Source organism: Mchenga conophoros, linkage group LG3 (assembly GCF_057382185.1).
Source record: "Mchenga conophoros isolate Kocher_MC1m ecotype Shallow Benthic linkage group LG3, M_conophoros_male_GT1.1, whole genome shotgun sequence".
NCBI classification, from domain to species: domain Eukaryota; kingdom Metazoa; phylum Chordata; class Actinopteri; order Cichliformes; family Cichlidae; genus Mchenga; species Mchenga conophoros.
Window position 1 is genome coordinate 37077029 of NC_140528.1, and position 21265 is coordinate 37098293.

At 44.4% G+C, this 21265-nt stretch overlaps 2 protein-coding genes across 2 annotated transcripts in view; one reads left to right on the forward strand and one right to left on the reverse strand.

The window, feature by feature from the left end:
- The window catches only part of LOC146578477 (butyrophilin-like protein 2), a 66056-nt gene that overhangs the window by 36960 nt on the left and 7831 nt on the right, over nucleotides 1–21265 (reverse strand). The gene's annotated exons all lie outside the window — the stretch shown is intronic.
- Nucleotides 10121–17076, forward strand: LOC146578479 (CD226 antigen-like). Its single transcript, XM_085250086.1, has 5 exons — nucleotides 10121–10318; nucleotides 10813–11128; nucleotides 13773–13786; nucleotides 15133–15465; nucleotides 16988–17076. The coding sequence occupies exons 1-5, from the start codon at nucleotides 10138–10140 to the stop codon at nucleotides 17017–17019; spliced, it is 876 nt and encodes a 291-aa protein (XP_085106212.1). The 5' UTR covers nucleotides 10121–10137; the 3' UTR covers nucleotides 17020–17076.

The following is a 21265-nucleotide window of genomic DNA, read 5'->3' on the forward strand; positions in this document are numbered from 1 at the left end:
AAACATATCAGGTCCCCATAAGGAGAATCATGTGCTAACGGCTGTCTAAATGACTCGGGTAAAGTTTGTAGCATGCGTGTGTAGCAGATGTGAAATGGTCGACTGCGTTGTGACAACAGACACGGACTGGCTGGAAACAGGGTTTATTCCAGTGTGGAGTCCGTACAGCTCTGCTTGCATCATATAAAAGAAAATACAACTCATCAAAATAATAATTTTCACAACCGCCACTTCAAAATCAAATATTACAGTGGGGTAAAACAGAGACAATTATGGAATCACTAACAATAACGTATAACATTCAAATTCCCATTAAAATAGGTCAATTGCATAATACATATTCAAACAACTTTTTAACTCTTCCCAACATGGCTGAAGATACTGCTCAGAGCACAGCCTCGGGACATGAGCTCATTATACACATAAAACAAAAACTACACATTTACACATACCTATAAAACAGAGTGCAGCAGCAAAATCAGTGTCACACAGCGGCAGCAGGCTTCTCCTCACCCTGTTTAACACAAGTCAGTTCCACACAAACGGATGATACAACAGATAAAGCGCAGTTCCAAATATCATTTTTCTCACTCAAAGCGATTGAAAACACTTTGAGAGCTTTTAACCCTAGGAGCCAATACTTAACAAAGACAAATACACCGAATTTTTATGGATAATTTAGTACAGGGAGAAGAGCTACAGAAAGCGTGCCTCACCAGTGTGGAGTCCGTACAGCTCTGGCTAGGAAACCCCACACCCGCAATGTGGCCGCAGGTGGCGTTACACTGATTAATGTCCCACTTCAACAATAACACACGGAACCTTAGTTCCACAAAAATAAAGTTCACACAATAAAAAAGTATAACCTATGTACAATACAGTTTTGAGAATGTTCACAATTCGTACATTATATCTCAGCTACATACTCCCCCCTGAACTTCTCAAAACCTGTTAGGTAAGGGTGAGCAACTGAGCGTCACATATAACAATTCGTAACTGTCAGTGATGTGGAAATTCACTACCCGGTGATACGTGCAACAAATATGTTTCCCAACTCATGGGGAAAGTAAACAGAAGAAAGTTGGCCAGACCCCCTAATGTTTACTCGCAAGAGAAAGTGCCTTATACACTATCCTGAACAAACAACACGGTAACAGCTACTATATGATGAATAGTACTCTGAGCTGAAGACAATCTCAAAATAGGTGTTAACATCTGACATGAAAATCACCCAACATATAAAACAAGTAGCCCTCACAGAAACAAGTTCTTGGCAAAGCTGCTCACTACATTGCCTGTTTGTAGGTTTCTTTGCTTCATAGTCTGGATTAACCTATTCACAGGCTTCACTATTCGACCCACTCTCGTCCTGATCTGGCCTGCTGCATTACTTGGGGGTACACCACCATGTTTCACGAGGCTCCCAACCTCGCTGACTGGCTGACTTTCAGGGTAACTGATACTTGGTAGTGTTCCCTCCTCAACTGGGGTAGTGCAAGCCCTGCTGTTGTTGTCATCATCTACTTCAGGGTAAGCAGCTACTTCACTACTGGCACTGTCACTGTCCTGATGCTCCTCATCATCCAACTGCGCACAGACACTGTCTCCAATACTGTCACACTCTTCTTGGGGTCCTCTAGGAGCCGGGACACAGTCATCCGTCATCTGAGCCACCCAACGGGCTGTGCGTTCAGTACAATCGTCCTCAGGATCAGCGACAGGGGATTCTCCATCAGATTGACTCTGCTCCTGGCCGAGTTCTGATTCACTGGCAAAAGACATCTCTGGTTCGCCCTCGGACTCTATGGGCAGGAAATTAGCCTGCAAAAGCAAGTTCCTATGGACAACTTTCTCCTGTCCACTCTTGACGTTCCTGATGCGATACGTGTGGCATGTGGGGTTCTTGGAGATCACAGTGTAGATGGTCGACTCCCACCTATCAGCTAACTTCCTACGACCCCGTTCGCCCTTGTTTGCCAAAAGGACACGATCTCCTTCCTCAATGTCAACACCTTTCTGCTTTTTGTTGTACAGGTCTGCTTGACGCTGCTGACTAGCTCCGGTGTTAGTCTGGGCCAATGCGAGTGCTTCTCTGAGGTCATCTCTCATCCTTTTTACATAACTGTCATAGTCTGTTACATCATTGTCCCTTGCAACATTGTGAAACATGACATCCACTGGTAACCTGGGGATACGCCCGTACATTAGGAAGAACGGTGCGTAACCGGTGGACTCATGAGCGGTGCAGTTGTAGACAAAGGTCAATGTCTGCAACATCTGAGGCCACTTGTGCTTCTCCCTCGGAGGTAGGGCTCTGATCATATTTCCCAAGGTCCTGTTAAACCTTTCGGTGTGACCGTTACCCATAGGGTGGTAAGGTGTCGTTCTTGACTTCTGCACCCCGGCCACTTGCAGCAGCTCTTGGATCAACTCACTCTCAAAATTGGCGCCCTGGTCTGAATGGATCCTTTGAGGGAAGCCATAGACACAGAAATATCTGTCCCACAACTGGCGCGCAACTTGTTTTGCCGTCTGATCTGAGCACTGGAAAGCATGGGCCATCTTGGTGAAATGGTCAGTCACTACTAGAACATCCACACTCTTGCCCCTGTGATCCTCTGCGGACCAGAAGTCTATGCAGACGAGCTCAAGAGGACCGGTAGTTTTAATGCTTTCAAGAGGAGCCCTCCCCTCAGGCTCGAGTGTTTTGCTGACAACACAACGTTTACAGCACTTGACATGCTCGCGAATGTCATGCTCCATGTTGATCCAGAAAAATCTCTGCCTGGCTAGGTACAGAGTTCTGCTTTGGCCCTGATGGCCAGCATCATCATGGACACCTGACAGGACTTGACTGATTAATGTGGATGGGGTCACGTACTGATGGCGCTTTTTGCCAGTGAGCAGGTCTTTGCTCACTCTGTACAGGATACCATCCAACACTTTCAACTTTTCCCACTGTTTCATCGTCTTTTGCGCTCTGTGCGACAGGTGAGCTCTTTCTCTACGTGATGGACGCCGACCACGTACGACGAACGGAATGACTTGAGACAGTGTCACATCTGCTCTCTGCTCCTCCTGTAGCTCCTGGAGCGAGAAGGCAGACAAGGTGTTCTGGCCTAGTGAGGGAAACCGATCTAGCTCTTGAGTCAACCAGGAGATTGCTCTCTGTTTTGAGCCTTGGTCCCACTCAGCGTGGCCTGCGAAGACTGCGGAAACTTCATCATTAGTCAGGGAACAACACCCTAGGCTCTCTGCAGGGGCCAAACACTCAACACTTTGGTGGTTGGCACTGAGCCTGAATGCATCCTGAACCGAGATTTCTTTGACCTGTTGCGACTCCTCTAACAGGGTTGCATAGGGTTCAGTCATGAGTCTCTGACTAACACGGTTGTGAACGAATGGCTGCCTGCTCAGTGCATCTGCAATGACATTTTTACTGCCAGGAATGTACTTGATGCTGAAGTCGTAGGGGGACAGCTTTGACACCCACCTCTGTTCACATGCATCAAGCTTGGGCTTCGTGAGAATATATGTTAGGGGGTTATTGTCTGTCCAGACGGTAAAGCTATGCCCCTTCAACCAGTGGCTGAATTTGTCACAGACAGACCACTTTAGCGCCAGAAACTCAAGGCGATGGGCGGGATAGTTTCTCTGTGCACGGGCGAGGGCCTTGCTGGCAAATGCAACGGGACGTGCTTTACTCTCGCCCTCTTGGACTTGTGACAGCACAGCACCCAAGCCGTCCTGTGAAGCGTCTGTCGACAAGATAAATGGTTTGTTGAAATCAGGGTGAGCAAGCACAACGGAGTCAAGGAGTGCAGCCTTCAAGCGTTCAAACGAGTCAACATGCTCCTTCTTCCAATCACTTGGGCTGAGCCTCCGGAAAGAAGCAGCACCTCGGGCATTTACTTTCTTTCCTTTAGGAGTGGCAGTCAGGGTAAAAAGGGGTCTGGCAATCTTAGAACAGTCCTGTATGAAGTGTTGGTAATACATTACCATACCCAGAAACGACTTTATCTTCTTCTGGGATGGCGTAACCCCGTCCTCCATCATGAGATCAGCCTCTGAGATAGCGGTGATCGCCTTAACCTTGTCAGGATCGGTCAAAACCCCGCCTTCAGTCACAACATGGCCCAGAAATCTCACACTCCTTCGGAGCAGATGACATTTTTTGGGGGCCAGCTTCAGTCCATGGGCACGTAGTCTGCTAAACACAATCTCCAACCTCCTGAGAGCCTCTGCTTCATTGGGTGCATAAACAAGCAGGTCTTCCAGGTAGCACAGCAGGGTTAGGAAATTCTGGTCGCCAAATATGCCCATCATGAGACGCATGAAGCTCGCCGGGCTGTTGCACAGGCCTTGGGGGAGTCTGTTAAACTCGTAGAGCCCCATTGGTGTTGTGAAGGCCGTTAGCTTTTTGTCCTCCTCTGCCATCTCAATATTGTAGAAGCCAGAGGTGAGATCCATGGCACTGAAAATTGCGTTACCTCCCAGGGCTGCCAGACAGTCTGACTGGTGGGGCAAGGGATGGGCATCCTTGACTGTGCGTGCGTTCAACCAGCGGTAGTCCACGCATATTCTGAGATCTCCATTCTTCTTCCACACCAGTACCAGTGGGGACGCCCACTCACTGTTGGATTTGCGGATCAGCTCTCGCTCCTCCATCTCTGTGAGCACCTGTCGCAACTTGTGGTACTGCCCTGGAGGGACGCGCCGATAGGGAAGTCTGAACGGCCTGTCGTCAGACAGATGGATGCGATGGACAAAATCCTTTGCCAGTCCACAGTCCAGCTTACCCTTGGAAAAGACATCCTCATACCTGTGGATCAGTTGCAGTACCTGAGCCTTCCAGTGGTCTGAGACTTCACAAGAGTCGAGGTCTAGGTCCTCCAACCCCATCTTCTGCAAGCTGTCACGCAGGCTAGGGCAGGAGGGAGGGCTACTCTGTGCGTCGCTACACACTGTCTGGCTCTGGACCCTAAGGGTCTCACTTGGGTTTTGGTCAGAAGCCACTTCGAGATCTTCAACAGCTACACAAGCGGAAGCATCTGCTACCTTAGCGTTTCGTCTCAATGTGATAGGCTTATCACATGTGTTCAGGATTCGAACAGGGACCCACCTATCGCCACTCATAGAAACCACAGTTCTACAGACAATGACACCTTTTTTATGAGTTTGCGATTTTGGTGGTTCAACCAGAATGGCGCTGCCCTCGGAAAGGGGTGATGACGCTGGCAGTCTGCCCCATACAAGGTGCTCTTGCTTGGGGAGTAGAGTCACTGCCTGAGCTAGTTTGACAGTGCCAATGACATCTGGCATTTTGTCACCCCTCCACCGGTTAATGCCAGACAGCATATTCAGAAACTGCACTATTTCAGGCGCTTCTGCTGATTCGGGTTTGCTCAGGACTTGCCAGAAATGGGGGGACAGCCTGAAGTGTCTGAGGAGGTGTTTGATAACATTCGTCCCTAAAATCAACTGATCTTTCTGACCGGGGACCACTAGGGCAGGCACTCTGAACGTACAATCATACACTTCCATTTTCAACTCGCATATACTCTTGGGTTTAACCTGAACTCCACCACAGCCCACTAGCACAATGTCGGTACGAGTGTCGCTTAATTCCAATGCGACCCCAGCGCTCTTTAACTCTCGCTCCGCCTCTTCGCTCAAGGTACACGCCATGGAACCTGTATCAAGAAGGGCCTGCAAAGAGACTTTGTCATTCACCAATGCATTCGTGTAAAATAGGCTGTCTGCCTCATCAAGTCTTACTATATTCTGGGAAAGTACAACAGTACCAGGTGGGGCACACTTCAGGCTTTCTTTGTATACAGTCTGTATGTCATCACTGGGATTGAGGGTTTCACACTCTTCGCTCACACTGTCCCCTCTCAAGTGCAAGCACCCTAGTTTCCCTGGGGATTATTTTGCTGGGTAATGGGCTCAGCTGCTCTGGGGCAGTCTTTCCTCTGATGCCCAACCTCCAGGCAACCTAGACATCTCCTCTCTCTCATGCAGTGAGTGCGCGTGGAATGTGAGCTATTGCCACAAACCTGGCACGAAGGGAACCTGGCTGAGGCTAGAGGCTGTGGTCTAATTACGGGGTGGACAGGCTGGTTGGAGCGCTCTAACACCCTCTCCAGCATACTGAGCACGCGGTCTAGAGCACTTGGGTCTGAAGCGGCAGCTCCAGCAGCCTTACCCGGGCTGTCCTGGGAACATTTTACTGTACCTACTTGGGCATGGTTCAGTTCAAACTCAGGCGACTCGCTTGTGGTTGTCGCAGTGGCCACGAGGAGGGGATGGGGTCTGGCAGAGCCCAGGCTCTTCTTTTTTGCATGACACTCTCTTTGGTGTTCATCAATGGCTTCCTGAACCTCCATTACTGTCCATTTACTGATGGGCTTACATTTGAAAACACAGGCGAGGCTGGGATCAGGACAATTTCTGATAAACATCATGGCTATCTCTGCCTCCATGTTCTCCATTTTGCCTCCCTGACGCTGTAAATGCTTGTCAGTTGCCTCAGCAGCGATATTAAGCCTCACCCAATAGTCTACTGGGGTCTCTTTTGCAACTGCTTGGGTGGCATAGAAGTCAGCCAGTGGTTGACAGGAGCCAGGACTATCACTAAAATAACGCCTGAGTATGGCATAGATGGTCTCAGGGTTGGTCACTACACCAGAACATGAGTTACTTTTCAAACCCACCTTAACAATGTTTTTAGCTCTGCCGAGGAGGTGGTTTAAGACTTCATCCACCTGCACGGCTCTAGACAACCCTCTCTTCTCTAAGTACACTTCCATCATGTCTATCCACTCATGAACAGAGTACTTATCCGCATCATCACCTCTGTACATAGGTGGGTCTTTGATATCTTGTCGGACCACTAAGTTCACTTTGGAGAGGTCGAGAGTGGTGTCAGGGCTCTTAACCTTGGGGGACTCGGCTGGAGCTGTCTGGTTTGGACCAAGTGGGACTTGACTGGATAGTAGCCGGCTAGCGATTGATTCACCTATCTGGGTTCCCAATTCACCAATGAGCTCACGTAGCTCTTTGTGTGTGCTGTCGTCGCTCAAAGCAGGGGTTGAGGACTGGCGCTCATGAGCTTTATTTCGAATAATGTCATCTGACTCTGCTGGCTCATCACGCAACATTATAGACCTGTCTCTCACTTCATCTGCCCCAGACAGTCTCCAACCTCTCCCAGCGACTGGCGTGAAAAGGTTAAAGGAGTCTTGGCCCCTACCAGCCATGTTGCTTACAGGAGGTTAGCAATAACTACAAAGGGGATCAGAAACAAAAGGAATACAAAAATACCTATCACTCAGAAAAATACAACACAAGTAAACACGGCTCAGTTAGACTCTAACAGGTGTAACTGGGAGAAATGCCTACTAACAGAACACTGGACATTTTTTGCTGACCCACAGAATAATTTTACTTATATTACAGGTGTCGGAAGTGTTCAGCTCAACCTCAGCGATCAGCAGCGGCTGATCAGATGCATCCGGGTCACGGCACCACTTTTATGTAGCAGATGTGAAATGGTCGACTGCGTTGTGACAACAGACACGGACTGGCTGGAAACAGGGTTTATTCCAGTGTGGAGTCCGTACAGCTCTGCTTGCATCATATAAAAGAAAATACAACTTATCAAAATAATAATTTTCACAACCGCCACTTCAAAATCAAATATTACAGTGGGGTAAAACAGAGACAATTATGGAATCACTAACAATAACGTATAACATTCAAATTCCCATTAAAATAGGTCAATTGCATAATACATATTCAAACAACTTTTTAACTCTTCCCAACATGGCTGAAGATACTGCTCAGAGCACAGCCTCGGGACATGAGCTCATTATACACATAAAACAAAAACTACACATTTACACATACCTATAAAACAGAGTGCAGCAGCAAAATCAGTGTCACACAGCGGCAGCAGGCTTCTCCTCACCCTGTTTAACACAAGTCAGTTCCACACAAACGGATGATACAACAGATAAAGCGCAGTTCCAAATATCATTTTTCTCACTCAAAGCGATTGAAAACACTTTGAGAGCTTTTAACCCTAGGAGCCAATACTTAACAAAGACAAATACACCGAATTTTTATGGATAATTTAGTACAGGGAGAAGAGCTACAGAAAGCGTGCCTCACCAGTGTGGAGTCCGTACAGCTCTGGCTAGGAAACCCCACACCCGCAATGTGGCCGCAGGTGGTGTTACACTGATTAATGTCCCACTTCAACAATAACACACGGAACCTTAGTTCCACAAAAATAAAGTTCACACAATAAAAAAGTATAACCTATGTACAATACAGTTTTGAGAATGTTCACAATTCGTACATTATATCTCAGCTACACGTGCTTGTTGTTTTTGTCTGCTTCCACTTGTCTTTGCACTAGGATGATGTCGGCGTCAATGTGCAGTCATATTCGTTGTGTTCTCACTAGTGCTGTCAGCGTTAATCTCGTTGAAATGACGTTAACGCCACAACACGGCAAATCTCCGTTAACGAGCTACAGCGGATCGCCCCGTGCGTGGGGCTGGAGGGCGTCAACACGTTAACAAGCAAACTGCGCTTCACCTCTTCAGTTCTGAAAGCTGATGGAGAGTCTCGGGTGTTTAACTCCCAGTGAGGTTGTGATGCTGGCGGAGGTCCTGAGAGTGGATGACCCACCCTGCTGTCAACTGAGTTACTGAGGTCACATGGGTCAATGTGTGAGGGGGGGGGGGGGGGTGAATGGTCCGGAAGTGATCCCAGGACTATGTTATGGGTAGCCAACACTTTTTCCATGTTTGAACTTAATGTGACCACTAGAGGGAGGTATGTGCCTCTTAGTGCCATAAGCCAGCTGTGCAGCAGGCAGGTTGTTTGGCTTCATTTTTGCACAATGGGAGGAGGCGCTGTCGCGTCGTCCATGTTTTCTACAGTCATTGATTTGGACACAGCCAATGTGTTTAGTTTTACTCTTCCCCATGTGATGTCATTGTGTCCATTTGTGTCAGCTTTTTTCCCAGGTGCCTCCACTTCCCCATCACCTCATATGTGTATGTAAGTCTTCTGTCTCCCTTTGTTCATTGTTGCTTCGTCTGTGTTCCCACCCCCATGTCCTCATAGTCACAGAGTCATAATGTGTGTCATAGTGCCCTCATATTATAACAGTATGTCATAGTTGTTCATAGGTTTCTTAGTTCTCCTGTCACCAGCCAAATAAAGGCTCGCTTTTGGTTTCAAGTTCCATCTCTCTGCCTATGTCTGTTCGTGGGTCGTCTACATACACTCCACAACCGAGACAGGAGAGGAACCTGATAACAGCTGAACGTTCTTTTGTTCACACGGAAAATAGGTGTGAAAGGCAAAATTATAAATTGTTTCTAAAAAAAATTAAATAAAGCTGTTTTATTAAATGAATATATACATAATGCAAATGTGCTCATAAATGAGTTGACTCTGTGTTTTCAGAGTTAACAGATTCATTCAGCGATATTGTCTGGATCTGAAATATTGCAGGTACACGCAGAGTGCAGAGGATTTTTACACATACACTGATAATTGTTTTCTATAAGTCTCTGGGTCAGGAAGTCCAAACATGACGTCCTGAACTGGGCCTTAGAATAAGCTGAAGGATAACATTAGATAATCAAGGCAGGATGTGTTTTTGTGTCCATGTGTTTCTGATTCCAGGAGGAGCAGATACCAGGTGAGGTCGGATGTGGACGGGGAGGATTCGCAGCAGACTGCCACGTTGGATTTGGGAGAAGATAATAATATTTTGTCATTGTCAAAGTATAAAAGCTGTACAGCCCATTTCAGGGTTAGGGTTGGGGTCAAAGTGAAACTAGAAATATTTAGAATCACAATGAGTTCAAAGCGTGAGGAGGTCTGATGTTCCAACAGTGTTCAGGATGAGAATTATTACCTGCAATGCTCCAGTTTGACCTCATGGTGGCAGTGCCGTCTCACTGTTATAATGGCTACACTCAGACTACAGGAGAGAACAAGAGGCTGTACTAAAACTCTGATGTTTTATCGTGTGTTTATGACATCATGCTGACGTCAGCCTGATAATACCTGTTGATTCAACTAAACAGCCAAGGTTTCCAAGGTTCTTAAATGAACCACAAACTACAGGGTAAGAGTGAGCTGCTGAAAGTCAGATCTGTTCTTCAAAGCAGACTTTCAGCTTTATTACAAACTAAGAGTCGGATCAGCACAAATACTGACACAGAGATGGCTGCTGGCACTGCGCTGCTCTGCTGCACTTTGCTGTTTGTCCTTGTCTTCGTCTCTGCAGGTGAGATTGAACTAAACTGAGGTTCTCTCTGAGATAACAAGAAGTACAGGAGGATTATTTTCATCTGGATTCAGTTTGTCTGTGTGTGAAGGAGACACCAGGCTGGGTGGACACTTAACATCTGTAATCCAGCTGTGACAGAGACAAAGAAGTGTAATGTGTGTGTCAGTGTCAGTGTCAGGAGTCAGGATGCAGCTACAAAGCTTCTTGTTCAGTGTATACAAACAGCTGTAGCTCCATAAAGGCAGCATGCAGAGACTCACAGTGTCTTATAATGAGAGGCTGCTTTCTCTCACACATTATGTTCACTTATTATCAGCACATGTTGTTGTTCTGTGGAAGCTAACATCTTGTAGTTTCTGACACTTTGCATGTTTAGCATGAGGCTAAAATTCCCCCTCAGTGGGTCACTGGTGACCTGCTGGATGTTCAGAGGTTCATTAAATCCAACATGACTAAAAACTCAAATGTCAAAGTGTTGTTTCCTCTTTCAGAGCAGAAAACCATCACAGCTGAGTCTGGACAGGACGTCACTCTGACATGTCGAGCTCCAAACAACAACATTAGAGTAATAAAGTGGGAGAGATTTGACCTGGGAGATGATTATGTGCTTTTGTACCAGGATGGTCTCCCTGATTCAACACACCAGCATCCATCTTTTAAGAAGCGGGTGGATCTGCAGGACAGACAGATGAAGGATGGAGACGTGTCTTTGATTCTGAAGGATGTGACAGTTCATGACGCTGGAGCATACGAGTGTCGTTTCTTCATGGAAGAAACTCGCTCATGGAAGTCCATCAGATCTTGGGGGTGGGCACAATCACGGAGTCCAAATCACCATCAGGGTGTATACCTCACCCCTGACGTCGTTGCCCACCTCTCAATTTTAAATACACTTAGTCATTGAGGGCTAGCAGGAGGGACTATGCGCTTACCTGCTGCTCCTTGGTAGGTAGCTCCATGCCCTCCTGGGTTTTAATTGCACCTTAGAACACATATGCATCAACACTACAATGAGCGGGTGGAGGGAGGTTTGGAGTCTTCTCCCACCCCCATTCTCTGCGGCCTGCTGGAGCGGGAGGGCTAGTAGGAGGAGTTGGCCGTCCGACTGCGGTCTGGGGTGTGGGGCCTCCCTGCTGCTGCGGAGTCGGGGTGGTCTGCCTCTCCCCACCGCAGGGAAAAGGGTAACACCACCTGGGTCTGGGTGCAATTCCCCCCTCCAGGGGCAAGGGTACCTAGACCCGGTTTGTAGAGTACGCTTGGGGAGTGTGATTGTGTGTACAGCGTCTCTTTATGTCTGTCTCCACGTTGGTTGAGTGTGGAGTGAGTGCATATGAGAGCATGAGGGTGGGAATGGATGTTTGTGTCTGTGTGTGCCTGTATGTCTGTGTCTATATGTCAGGTTGGGTATCAGACGCCACCTCTCTGGGGACACCTCAGGCCCTCCAAGGTTTGGAGGCCTATCTCCACCCACCACCACTTCCCCTGCCGGTGGCGGACTCCCTCAGGTGTCGGTGTGTTGGTGGTTCTTTGTGTCTGGGGGTGGGCGTCCGGGTACACACCGGCTCACTCCTTGGCGGCCGCTTGTCGGGGCCTGGGGCCTGGGGCTCGCTCGGGCCCCTTTGGAGGTGGGGTGCCCCCGGCCTCTCGGCCTGGGGCTCGGTCACTCAGGCACAGCTGGGGGCCGGCGGAGCTCACGGGCGCGTCACTGCAACTCCCCCTGACTTCTGCTCCGCGGCTGCTGGGCGAGCCCTCATCTGGGACTCTCCTCAGCTCTTACTGGAACAGTGGCGCGGCTGCCCCTCTGTTGGTCTTCCTTGGTCTCTTGTGTTCTGGGGGCCTCTGGATGTCTGGAGTTTTGATCTCCTCCATACCTGCTTCACACCCTGGAGGACGGGGCTGTGGCCCCCCCCCCACACTCCCTAGCAGATCATTACATGGAGAAACCTTTGGAATGCAAGCATGCTGATCCACACAGGTATGCACACATGGGTATTCACAGACGCGGACTAAAGCTTTCTTGGCTGCTGCCTCAAAGCACACTGTGCGCTGTCTATCTTGCGTGCTGCACAATATCGTTTATTATTTAGTAAATATTGATATCTATGACTAGCTAGTTTATTGTGATGGTGCTTTGTTTTCTCTATTATTATGTTGCTCTTTGTTGTTTGCTGTCTCCTCTGTTTGTTTGTTTTTTTTTTTTTGTTTTTTTTTTTCTCCATACAGGTGACCCAGGAGTTCTTTTTTTTTTTTCTCTCTCTTCCCCCCCCTTCTCACCGTCTCTTCTCCCCTTTGGTTTTCTTTCTTTCTCTCCCCCTCTTTCTCTCATTCATTCCCCCTGTCCTATTTATTAAAAAAAAAAAAAAAAAAAAAAATGACAAAGGATGAACTGAAGCTCTGCCATCATGTAATGTCGCATACTGCTGTTTCTGATGTCATTTAAAAAAAAAAAAAAAAAAAAAAAAAAGTGTGTGTGTGATCAGAGGTGAAGCTGCTTCCTGGTTGTTGATGTTTGTTTGTTGTATGGATGAGCTGGTGGATGTCAGAGGTAGACAGATGTTTCTCCAGCTGTTGTCTTTGTGGCTGGTAGTCTAGAGTTGTAGAGCAGCATTGTTTGGTTAGAGCAGAAACAAAGACATTTATGAATCCGTCTCTTCTTCTCTTGCTCTCTAACTCGTCTGTAAACATGTGTGGGGAAACTCAATGTTAAAGCCTACAGCTGGAGGGGGAGGGGAGGGGTGAAGCTGGTGGTGAGTCTGTGAAAGTGAATCACAGTCAACTACAGCCCCTTAAATTGCCTTATTACACAATGCTGAGAAAGCATTCGAACGGGTGGAGTGGGATTATCTGTTTTATACTCTAAATAAATTTGGATTTGGCCCTAATTTCATTTCATGGATTCAGTTACTTGACTCCTCACCTATGGCACGTGTTAGAACAAATTTGTTATTCTCTTCTTATTTCCCACTTCTCCGTGGTACGAGACAAGGATGTCCCTTATCCCCTCTCCTTTTGCGTTATCAATTGAACCATTGGCGATTAAAGCCAAGCTGACAGCTGACAGTTGCATTAAGGGCATCTTCAGAGCTGACCAGGAGCACAAAATATCCGTATATGCTGACGATCTCCTGCTGTATATGTCAGAGCCTTTATAACACTGAATAAGCATATCCCTGCATTTATTTGGAACGGCAAAAGTCCATGAATTCGTAAAGATTTCATGCAGAGGACTAGGCCAATGGGTGGATTAGCCTTGCCAATTTTTCAGTCTTATTATTGGGCAGCAAATATTCGAAATATGCTGGATCAGTAATTTTACCACAGAGACTCCAGCTTGGCTCCAAATTGACTCATCCAATTGTGGCAAAATGTGCCTATCAGCTTTGTTGAGTTCAGCTCTCCCATTAGAACTGTACACCTATAAATGTAACCCTTTGTTGTATGACTCGCTCAGAATCTGGGTGCAATGTAAGGTTTGGGTTACACTATCAGCTCAAATCATATGTTCCCACCCTCAATGATGGATTCTGCCTTTAAAATATGGGAAGGTAATGGACTTAGAAATATCAAAGACCTTTTTGCAGATGGAATTTTTCTCATTCACGCAGCTCCTGAAGCAGTTTAATGTTCCTCGCAAACATTTTTTCCGCTATTTACAAGTTCACCACTTTGTAAAGAGTCGATTTCCTTCATTTCCAGAAGTACCTGAGGAAATCCATCCTTAAAGCTCAGTGGGAGAAAGACCTTGGGATGACTTTAACAGATGAGCTCTATGTTTTCTCCATAGGGTACACTCTTCTTCTATATGTGCCAGACATGGGCTGACCCCCTGTGTAACAGATGTAAAGCAGAAACAGGTTCACTCCTTCATAGTTTTTGGCCCCAATCTTCATAACTATTGGGTGTCTACCCATACGGAAAAGATGCATATAAATCTTATAAAGTTTGTATCTGTCTTGTGTGAAGCTTTTATGAAAAGCATACAAGAGTGAAAACAGATTAAGATCCCTTGAAAATCATATAAATGAAACGTGTATGTTTTGGATATTTACTAAAACAATATAAGAAAGTAATGAGAAAGTGGCCACTTTCATGAGTAAATCATATAAGCCTTATATGATTGACTGTATGAAGTAGGCCACATCTTATGCAAGTCTTATAAGTTTTTTCTATTTCTTTTCCATATGGGTATATTTAACACCTTTTCAGAGATATATAACGTTAATTATGATCCCTCTGCTCTAATCTTTGGGGTGATACCTCAAAACATCACTTTGCCAAAATACTATTCAAATTCTTTGCTTCACTCATTGCAAGGCGCCTTATACTTTTAAGATGGAAGCAGGAAGCTCCTCCCACACATGAACAGAGGCTTGCAGAGCTCATGAAGTTTTTGCATTTAGAAAAGATGAGATATACACTGGTAGGTTCAACCACCAAATTTCTTGAGGCATGGCAGCCTTTTCTAATGTACATGGAAACATTTAAAATGACCACATTGTCATGACCAGATACCATCCATCCATTTTATTTTTGTTGTTGTTGTTTGTTTGTTTTTTGTTTTGTAGGGGTTTCTTTAGTTTGTTTGTTTGTTTTCTTTCTGTTATCTTTTGGGGTATTGTAAAAACTGAACAGCAAACTACTGTACGTTCAAAGTTTTGCTATTAACATGCTGCTGTAACTGAAAATAAAATGAAAAAATAAATAAAACTCAAATGTCAAAGGAAATAAACAAAATATTTAAAGTCAACCATTCTGATCATAATTGCACTTTGACCTTTAACCTCTCTGCTCTGTGTTGTTTCATCTTTCAGATCAGAAAAACATCACAGCTGAGTCTGGACAGGATGTAATTCTGCCATGTCGAGCTCCAAACAACAACATCTTCGCTCTAGAGTGGGAGAGAGCTGACCTGAAGTCAGGAAATGTTCTTTTCCGAGTTGGTTGTGATATTATTCTAGACGACCAGCATCCATCTTTTAAGAACCGGGTGGATCTGCAGGACAAAGAGATGAAGGATGGAGACGTGTCTTTGATTCTGAAGGATGTGACGATTAATGATGCTGGAACATATGAGTGTCGTTTCCTCATGGTAGAAGCACGCTCATTCAAACACAGCTTCATCAAACTGGTTGTTGATCCTCCAGGTGAGTGAGTAGAGTTGAGTGTGTGTGTGATCAGAGGTGAAGCTGCTTCCTGGTTGCTGATGTGTGTTTGTTGTATGGATGAGCTGGTGGATGTCAGAGGTAGACAGATGTTTCTCCAGCTGGTGAAAACGTACTTAGTGCAGACACAAAACGTCCATCAGCTTCAAAGTGTGTCAGAAAAATGTCCACATGGTGACTGATGGATGAGAGAGGTCCCATTGTTGTTGTTGTGCACAAATCATTGAACAACACAAACACTTAGAGCTGCTTTCAGTGCTGCCTGTTTTGTTACTGCACACATTTCTGATGGTCCTACAGTCCAACGTAGCAAACATCTCCCTGAAGCCTCTTCTTAGAGACCAAAGGTTGGATCAGAGCGAGCAGCTGAAAGGACACATCTATGAATGCAGTCAGAGACTTTCTCACAACCTCACACTTCATCTGGTCACATTTACACTCAGGTTCTCTGTTAGTCACTGAGATTACAGACTCGCACATTTAAAATAATCTGAATGTTGGGTCAGATGAAGTTAATATTTTTTATTTCTTGAACATATGTTTAATTAGCATGTTGCTAAAGCTTTAAGTAATGCACTGGTGACCTGGTGTATGTTAACAGGTCAATTAATCAAATCCAGAATAACTCAAATGTAAGCTAAACAGCATAAATATTAAACATAAACAACATCATATTTCCCCCATGGCACAGTCCACTCAGCACTTCCTGGAGTTTCTCATTTGATCGTTCATCGACACTCATGACTTACAGAGACTCTGATCATCAAACACAGGAATAAAACAAGCAGTGAGCACAACAAAGGATTATTAAAGAAGGAATATTAACTCTATTCTAACTCTAGTAACTCTACACCAGGAAACCACCAAATCTTCTGCAAACGTGATTTTAACCAGTCAAAATGTTTTTGGATATTTATTCAGTGTAGAAACCTAAAAAGTCAGTTTTATTTTTAGATGTTTGGTTGTTTTGAACAATTATATCAAACTGTAAGTATGATGTTTGGTATATAGTATTATATATTGCATGGTATTGATATATTGCACTGTTTGAAGTGCTTCGTATATAAAAGTAGTAAACTGTGTACACAGTGTTTGGTGTGACAGAGCTGTTGTCACTGAATCACAGGTTCAGATGTTTCAGCCTCATAATAAACAAACACGTTTTCAGAGACTCGAGGATTTGACCTTCCAAAAGTCTCAGACATGTTTTAATGAGCTCTCACAGTCTGCAGCCAAACAGGTCAAATTATAAAGAACAGCTGGATCAACCCAACATGACCTCTGACCCCGAAGCAGCTGTTAGACCTGTGTATTTGAAAACAAATATGATTTTTTTATGGTGAAAGCAAGATTCCAGACTGCAGTTTTGGTCAGATCATGTTTTTAAATAAAAAGCAGAAAAATCAACATTAACATTTTCTCACTTTATAAATGTTATGAATGATTTTTTCATCTAATCTCCTGAACTAGAAGAGGACACCTCACAGCTGTTTCTCACCTGCAGGTCAGCCAGGAGGAGACAGAGATGAACTGTGAGTCGGACGATCTGAGGACAGACAGAAACTCTCCTGAACATCCAGCAGTCGACTCTGATGATCATCATGTTCAGACTCGGACCAACAGTGTGTGTCTGTGCTGTCAGTGACTCTGAACTACAGCTTATTCATCTTGTTCATGAGATTTACTGACACAAAGTCAAACTGTGTTACAAACACACATGAATTTCTGATCTCAGAGTCAGTGAGTGTTGGAGCTTCAGGTTAGACAAATTAACTATTTTATGTTGGTGTGATTGTTTATTAACTTCATGTGACTTTTTCTTCTTTAAGTACAGTCCACTGGAAAACACTTTGTATAAAAATCATCTCTTTGGCTGACATTGTTTTTAGTTTGTAAACCAATCTTACCCAATTTAACAGATTGTACAAACTGTTAACGTCTCTCTCTGATCCTGCACTGAGAAGTTTGACAACCTCTTCAACTTTTCTTTAACATGACACACTGTTCAGGTCAGATTTAAACTGCTTTGACCTTTGACACCAGCAAAACATCCTGAACAACTTTGCTGGGTTGAGACCTGATTACTTTTCATAAACAGACCCATGAGACTCAAAAATATGAAACATATTTTCACATTTTATACTGTTGTATAGATGATGCAAACTTTTGTACACTGATGCTCTTTTGGGTGAAGTTTGACTCATTTGTTTAGATGGATTTTCAGATCCACCAGTTTGGCTCAAGTTAGAAACATTGTGATTTTAGGGAAAATTGCCACTCATAATGTATAAATATAGACATCATGTTTGTGTGGATTTGTAATGAGACAGCAGTGAAGCAGTGAAGTCATCCTGTTGCCCACAGAAACAGACTGTGAATTAGTAAAGTAACACATGGAGCGCATGAGGAACAAAGGTCATACATGTATCTCCTGAAGTGGATTCTGGGTCTCTGACTTCCTCCCACAGTCCAAAGACATCAACGGGTGTTTTTTATTTATCCGTGTATGCTGTGTGTGAATGTGTGGTTCCTACAAAACTTAATGGTCAGTAACACTAACATGTAAACATGAGTACATCACATCAGCACATGAAAGAACAACAGTGTGGCATTAATATTACAGCAGTGAGGACAGTGTGATGAACTGATGCTCTGATCTCTGGTCTGACCAAAGCTTTAACTCCAAACATCTCTCCACTGTTAGAGCTTCTGCACTGTTTCAGGTTCAAATCATGGTTCATACTTTCATGGCCTGATGGTGTGACGCCTCCACCTACATCACTGAACTGCTCCACTTCTGTACTCTTCTCTCTGTGGCCTTCTTGAAACATCCTCTTGGTGTTTGTGGGGTTTTTCTCAGTTCATGTGTGCCTTATAAGAGTTTGTTTTTTAAAGACAATGACAATCAGTGAATTCCTTCTGTGATTGAATGAAATATGAGCACTATGTAAGTGTGTAAGTGTTAATAAAGATTTACATGTACCTGTTGAATTCTCTTTTCATTGTTTTTGTCCCTCCAATAACAGACAAACCTCTGTTTCTGAAGTGCCTTAGAGCAACGTCTTCCTCTGTAACTGAATGCTGTGGGTAAACATGTCTTTACTTCTGTGCCTGAAAACAACATCTCCCTGTAGAAAGTGAAGGCTGAGCTCACTCAGATCACTCAGTCAGATCAACTGAGCTTAGAAATAAACTGATTTGTTGATTTTACAATGCTGTGATTGCAGCTATTCCACAACTCTCTCTGTTAATGGTACACATGGCCACTGATTAAATGGTCATTGATCAATCATCATTATTCTTTCGGATAGCGATTGAGATTGTGGATAGAAGTGGCAGAAATGGGCTTCCTCCAAAGAGTGGTTGGCCTCTGCCTTACAGATAGGGTGAGCAGTTTGGCTATTGGAGGGGCTCAGGGTAGAGCTGCTGCTCCTTCACATCGAAAGAAACCAGTTGAGGTGGTTTGGGCATCTGACGAGGATGCCTCCTGGGTGAATTGTTCCATGCATGTCCCACAAGAAGGAATCGAATGGAACTGAAGAAATCACTTGGAAGAGTGACAAAGCATTTCTCCAATTGAATGCGTCCAGATAAACAGAATCAACCTTTTGTGACACTTTTATAATGTTCAACACGATTACTAACAGATAACACACCCAGTGCACTAAACTCACTGTGTGCAGGACTTTGTTTGGTGTTTACATAAACGGTAAATGGCAGATAAACACTCAGCTTTGTGTCGGCCTCTGAGGGCTCAGGGCCGTCCTGTTGTCATATTATCACATGCATGACAACATGCGTCTCAGTCCTCAGAGTCCTCTGCACAGTGCTCAGGGATTTTCCTCATCTTTCATATTGTGTGCCTGTTTGAATTCAAGCATCATCGTCTACAACTGGACACCCAGCTCTATCTGTCCATGAAGCCAGATAACACACACCATTTAGTTAAACTGCAGGAATGTCTTAAAGACATAAAGACCTGGATGATAACTTTCTGCTTCTTAATTCAGATCAAACTGAGGTTATTGTACTCGGCCCTGAAAATCTTAGAAATATGGTATCTAACCAGATTCTTACTCTGGATGGCATTACCTTGGCCTCCAGTAACTCTGTGAGGAACCTTGGAGTCATTTTGACCAGGACATGTCCTTCAATGCACATATTAAACAAATATGTGAGACTGCTTTCTTCCATTTGCGCAACATCTCTAAAATTAGAAATATCCTGTCTCAGAGTGACGCTGAAAAACTAGTTCATGCATTTATTACTTCCAGGCTGGACTACTGTAATTCATTATTATCAGGATGTCCAAAAAACTCACTGAAAAGCCTTCAGCTAATCCAAAATGCTGCAGCAAGAGTCCTGACAGGGACTAGAAAGAGAGAGCATATTTCTCCTGTTTTGGCTTCCCTTCATTGGCTTCCTGTTAAATCCAGAATTGAATTCAAAATGCTGCTCCTCACATACAAGGTCTTAAATAATCAGGCCCCATCTTATCTTAATGACCTTGTGGTACCACATCACCCTATTAGAGCACTTCGCTCTCGCTCTGCAGGCCTACTTGTTGTTCCTAGAGTATTTAAAAGTAGAATGGGAGGCAGAGCCTTCAGTGTTCAGGCCCCTCTTCTGTGGAACCAGCTTCCAGTTTGGATTCGGGAGACAGACACTATCTCTACTTTTAAGATTAGGCTTAAAACTTTCCTTTTTGCTAAAGCATATAGTTAGGGCTGGACCAGGTGACCCTGAATCCTCCCTTAGTTATGCTGCAATAGACGTAGGCTGCCGGGCAATGTTCCCTCTAATTTTTCATGTGTCTGAGCGAGTCGCAATATGGCGCCCCCCAGTGGCTGCAGCCAGACTCTTGGGGCCCCTTTTGGTCTCTGCAGGCATAATTAATCAATCACATGGATCATTTCTCAGAAAGGCTCAACAAGTACACGTAATTTTTAATGGAACTATTTTATTTGTAAATTCTATTTATTTTTTTAATGAATACATTCTCTTCTGACCATAGTTGTTTTATTGCCTAATGAGATTTGACTAATCAATATAATAGTCCACTCTTGTGCGCTCTATCCTCGATGAGGACATGACCCTCACTGTCCAATCAAATTCTTTCCTCCCATTAAAGGTTTGTGATTGGACAGTAAATTTATAAAAGGTCATGTCAGCACATAGTGTCCATAGTAGTAATGGTAAATTTGATTCTTTTTACTGAATCGAGTTTTAATGAGTCACTCACCAAAGTGAATCGGATTTGTTGACTCATTTGATTCACTGAGTCGGTCGACCAGAGAGTGCAAAAAATGTACATTTTCACTCAAACTTAATTTGTTTCTCTTTTCATGTAAATCCTACTGCTAAGATGAATGATTCTAAAAGAAAACAACTATTTTACAGAGCAAAAAAGAGCAAAACATTTCTAAAATTAAGCAATTTTCTATCAAAATTGCTTAATAAACATTTATTTTATTTTATTTTAATATATTTTAATTTTCTATTTTATTAGTATTTTCCTTAAATGTGTTAAATATATATTTTCTCATCTAAATGTCCACTGAGCTGTGATCCAGGGGGCGGTAATGCGCCTTAACATTGGTTGCCAACCAAGAAGAAGAAGAAGCTGTGAGCCAGGAGGGAGGGGGTGAGTGAGTCCTGAGTGATTTGCTTATGCTTACAAATCAGCACAGGAGGGAGGGGGTGAGTAGCTCAAATGTGCTGTTAGCATGTTAGCAGAGCGATGCTACTGTGAACCGAGGAGCTATTTTCTTGATGTGAGCTT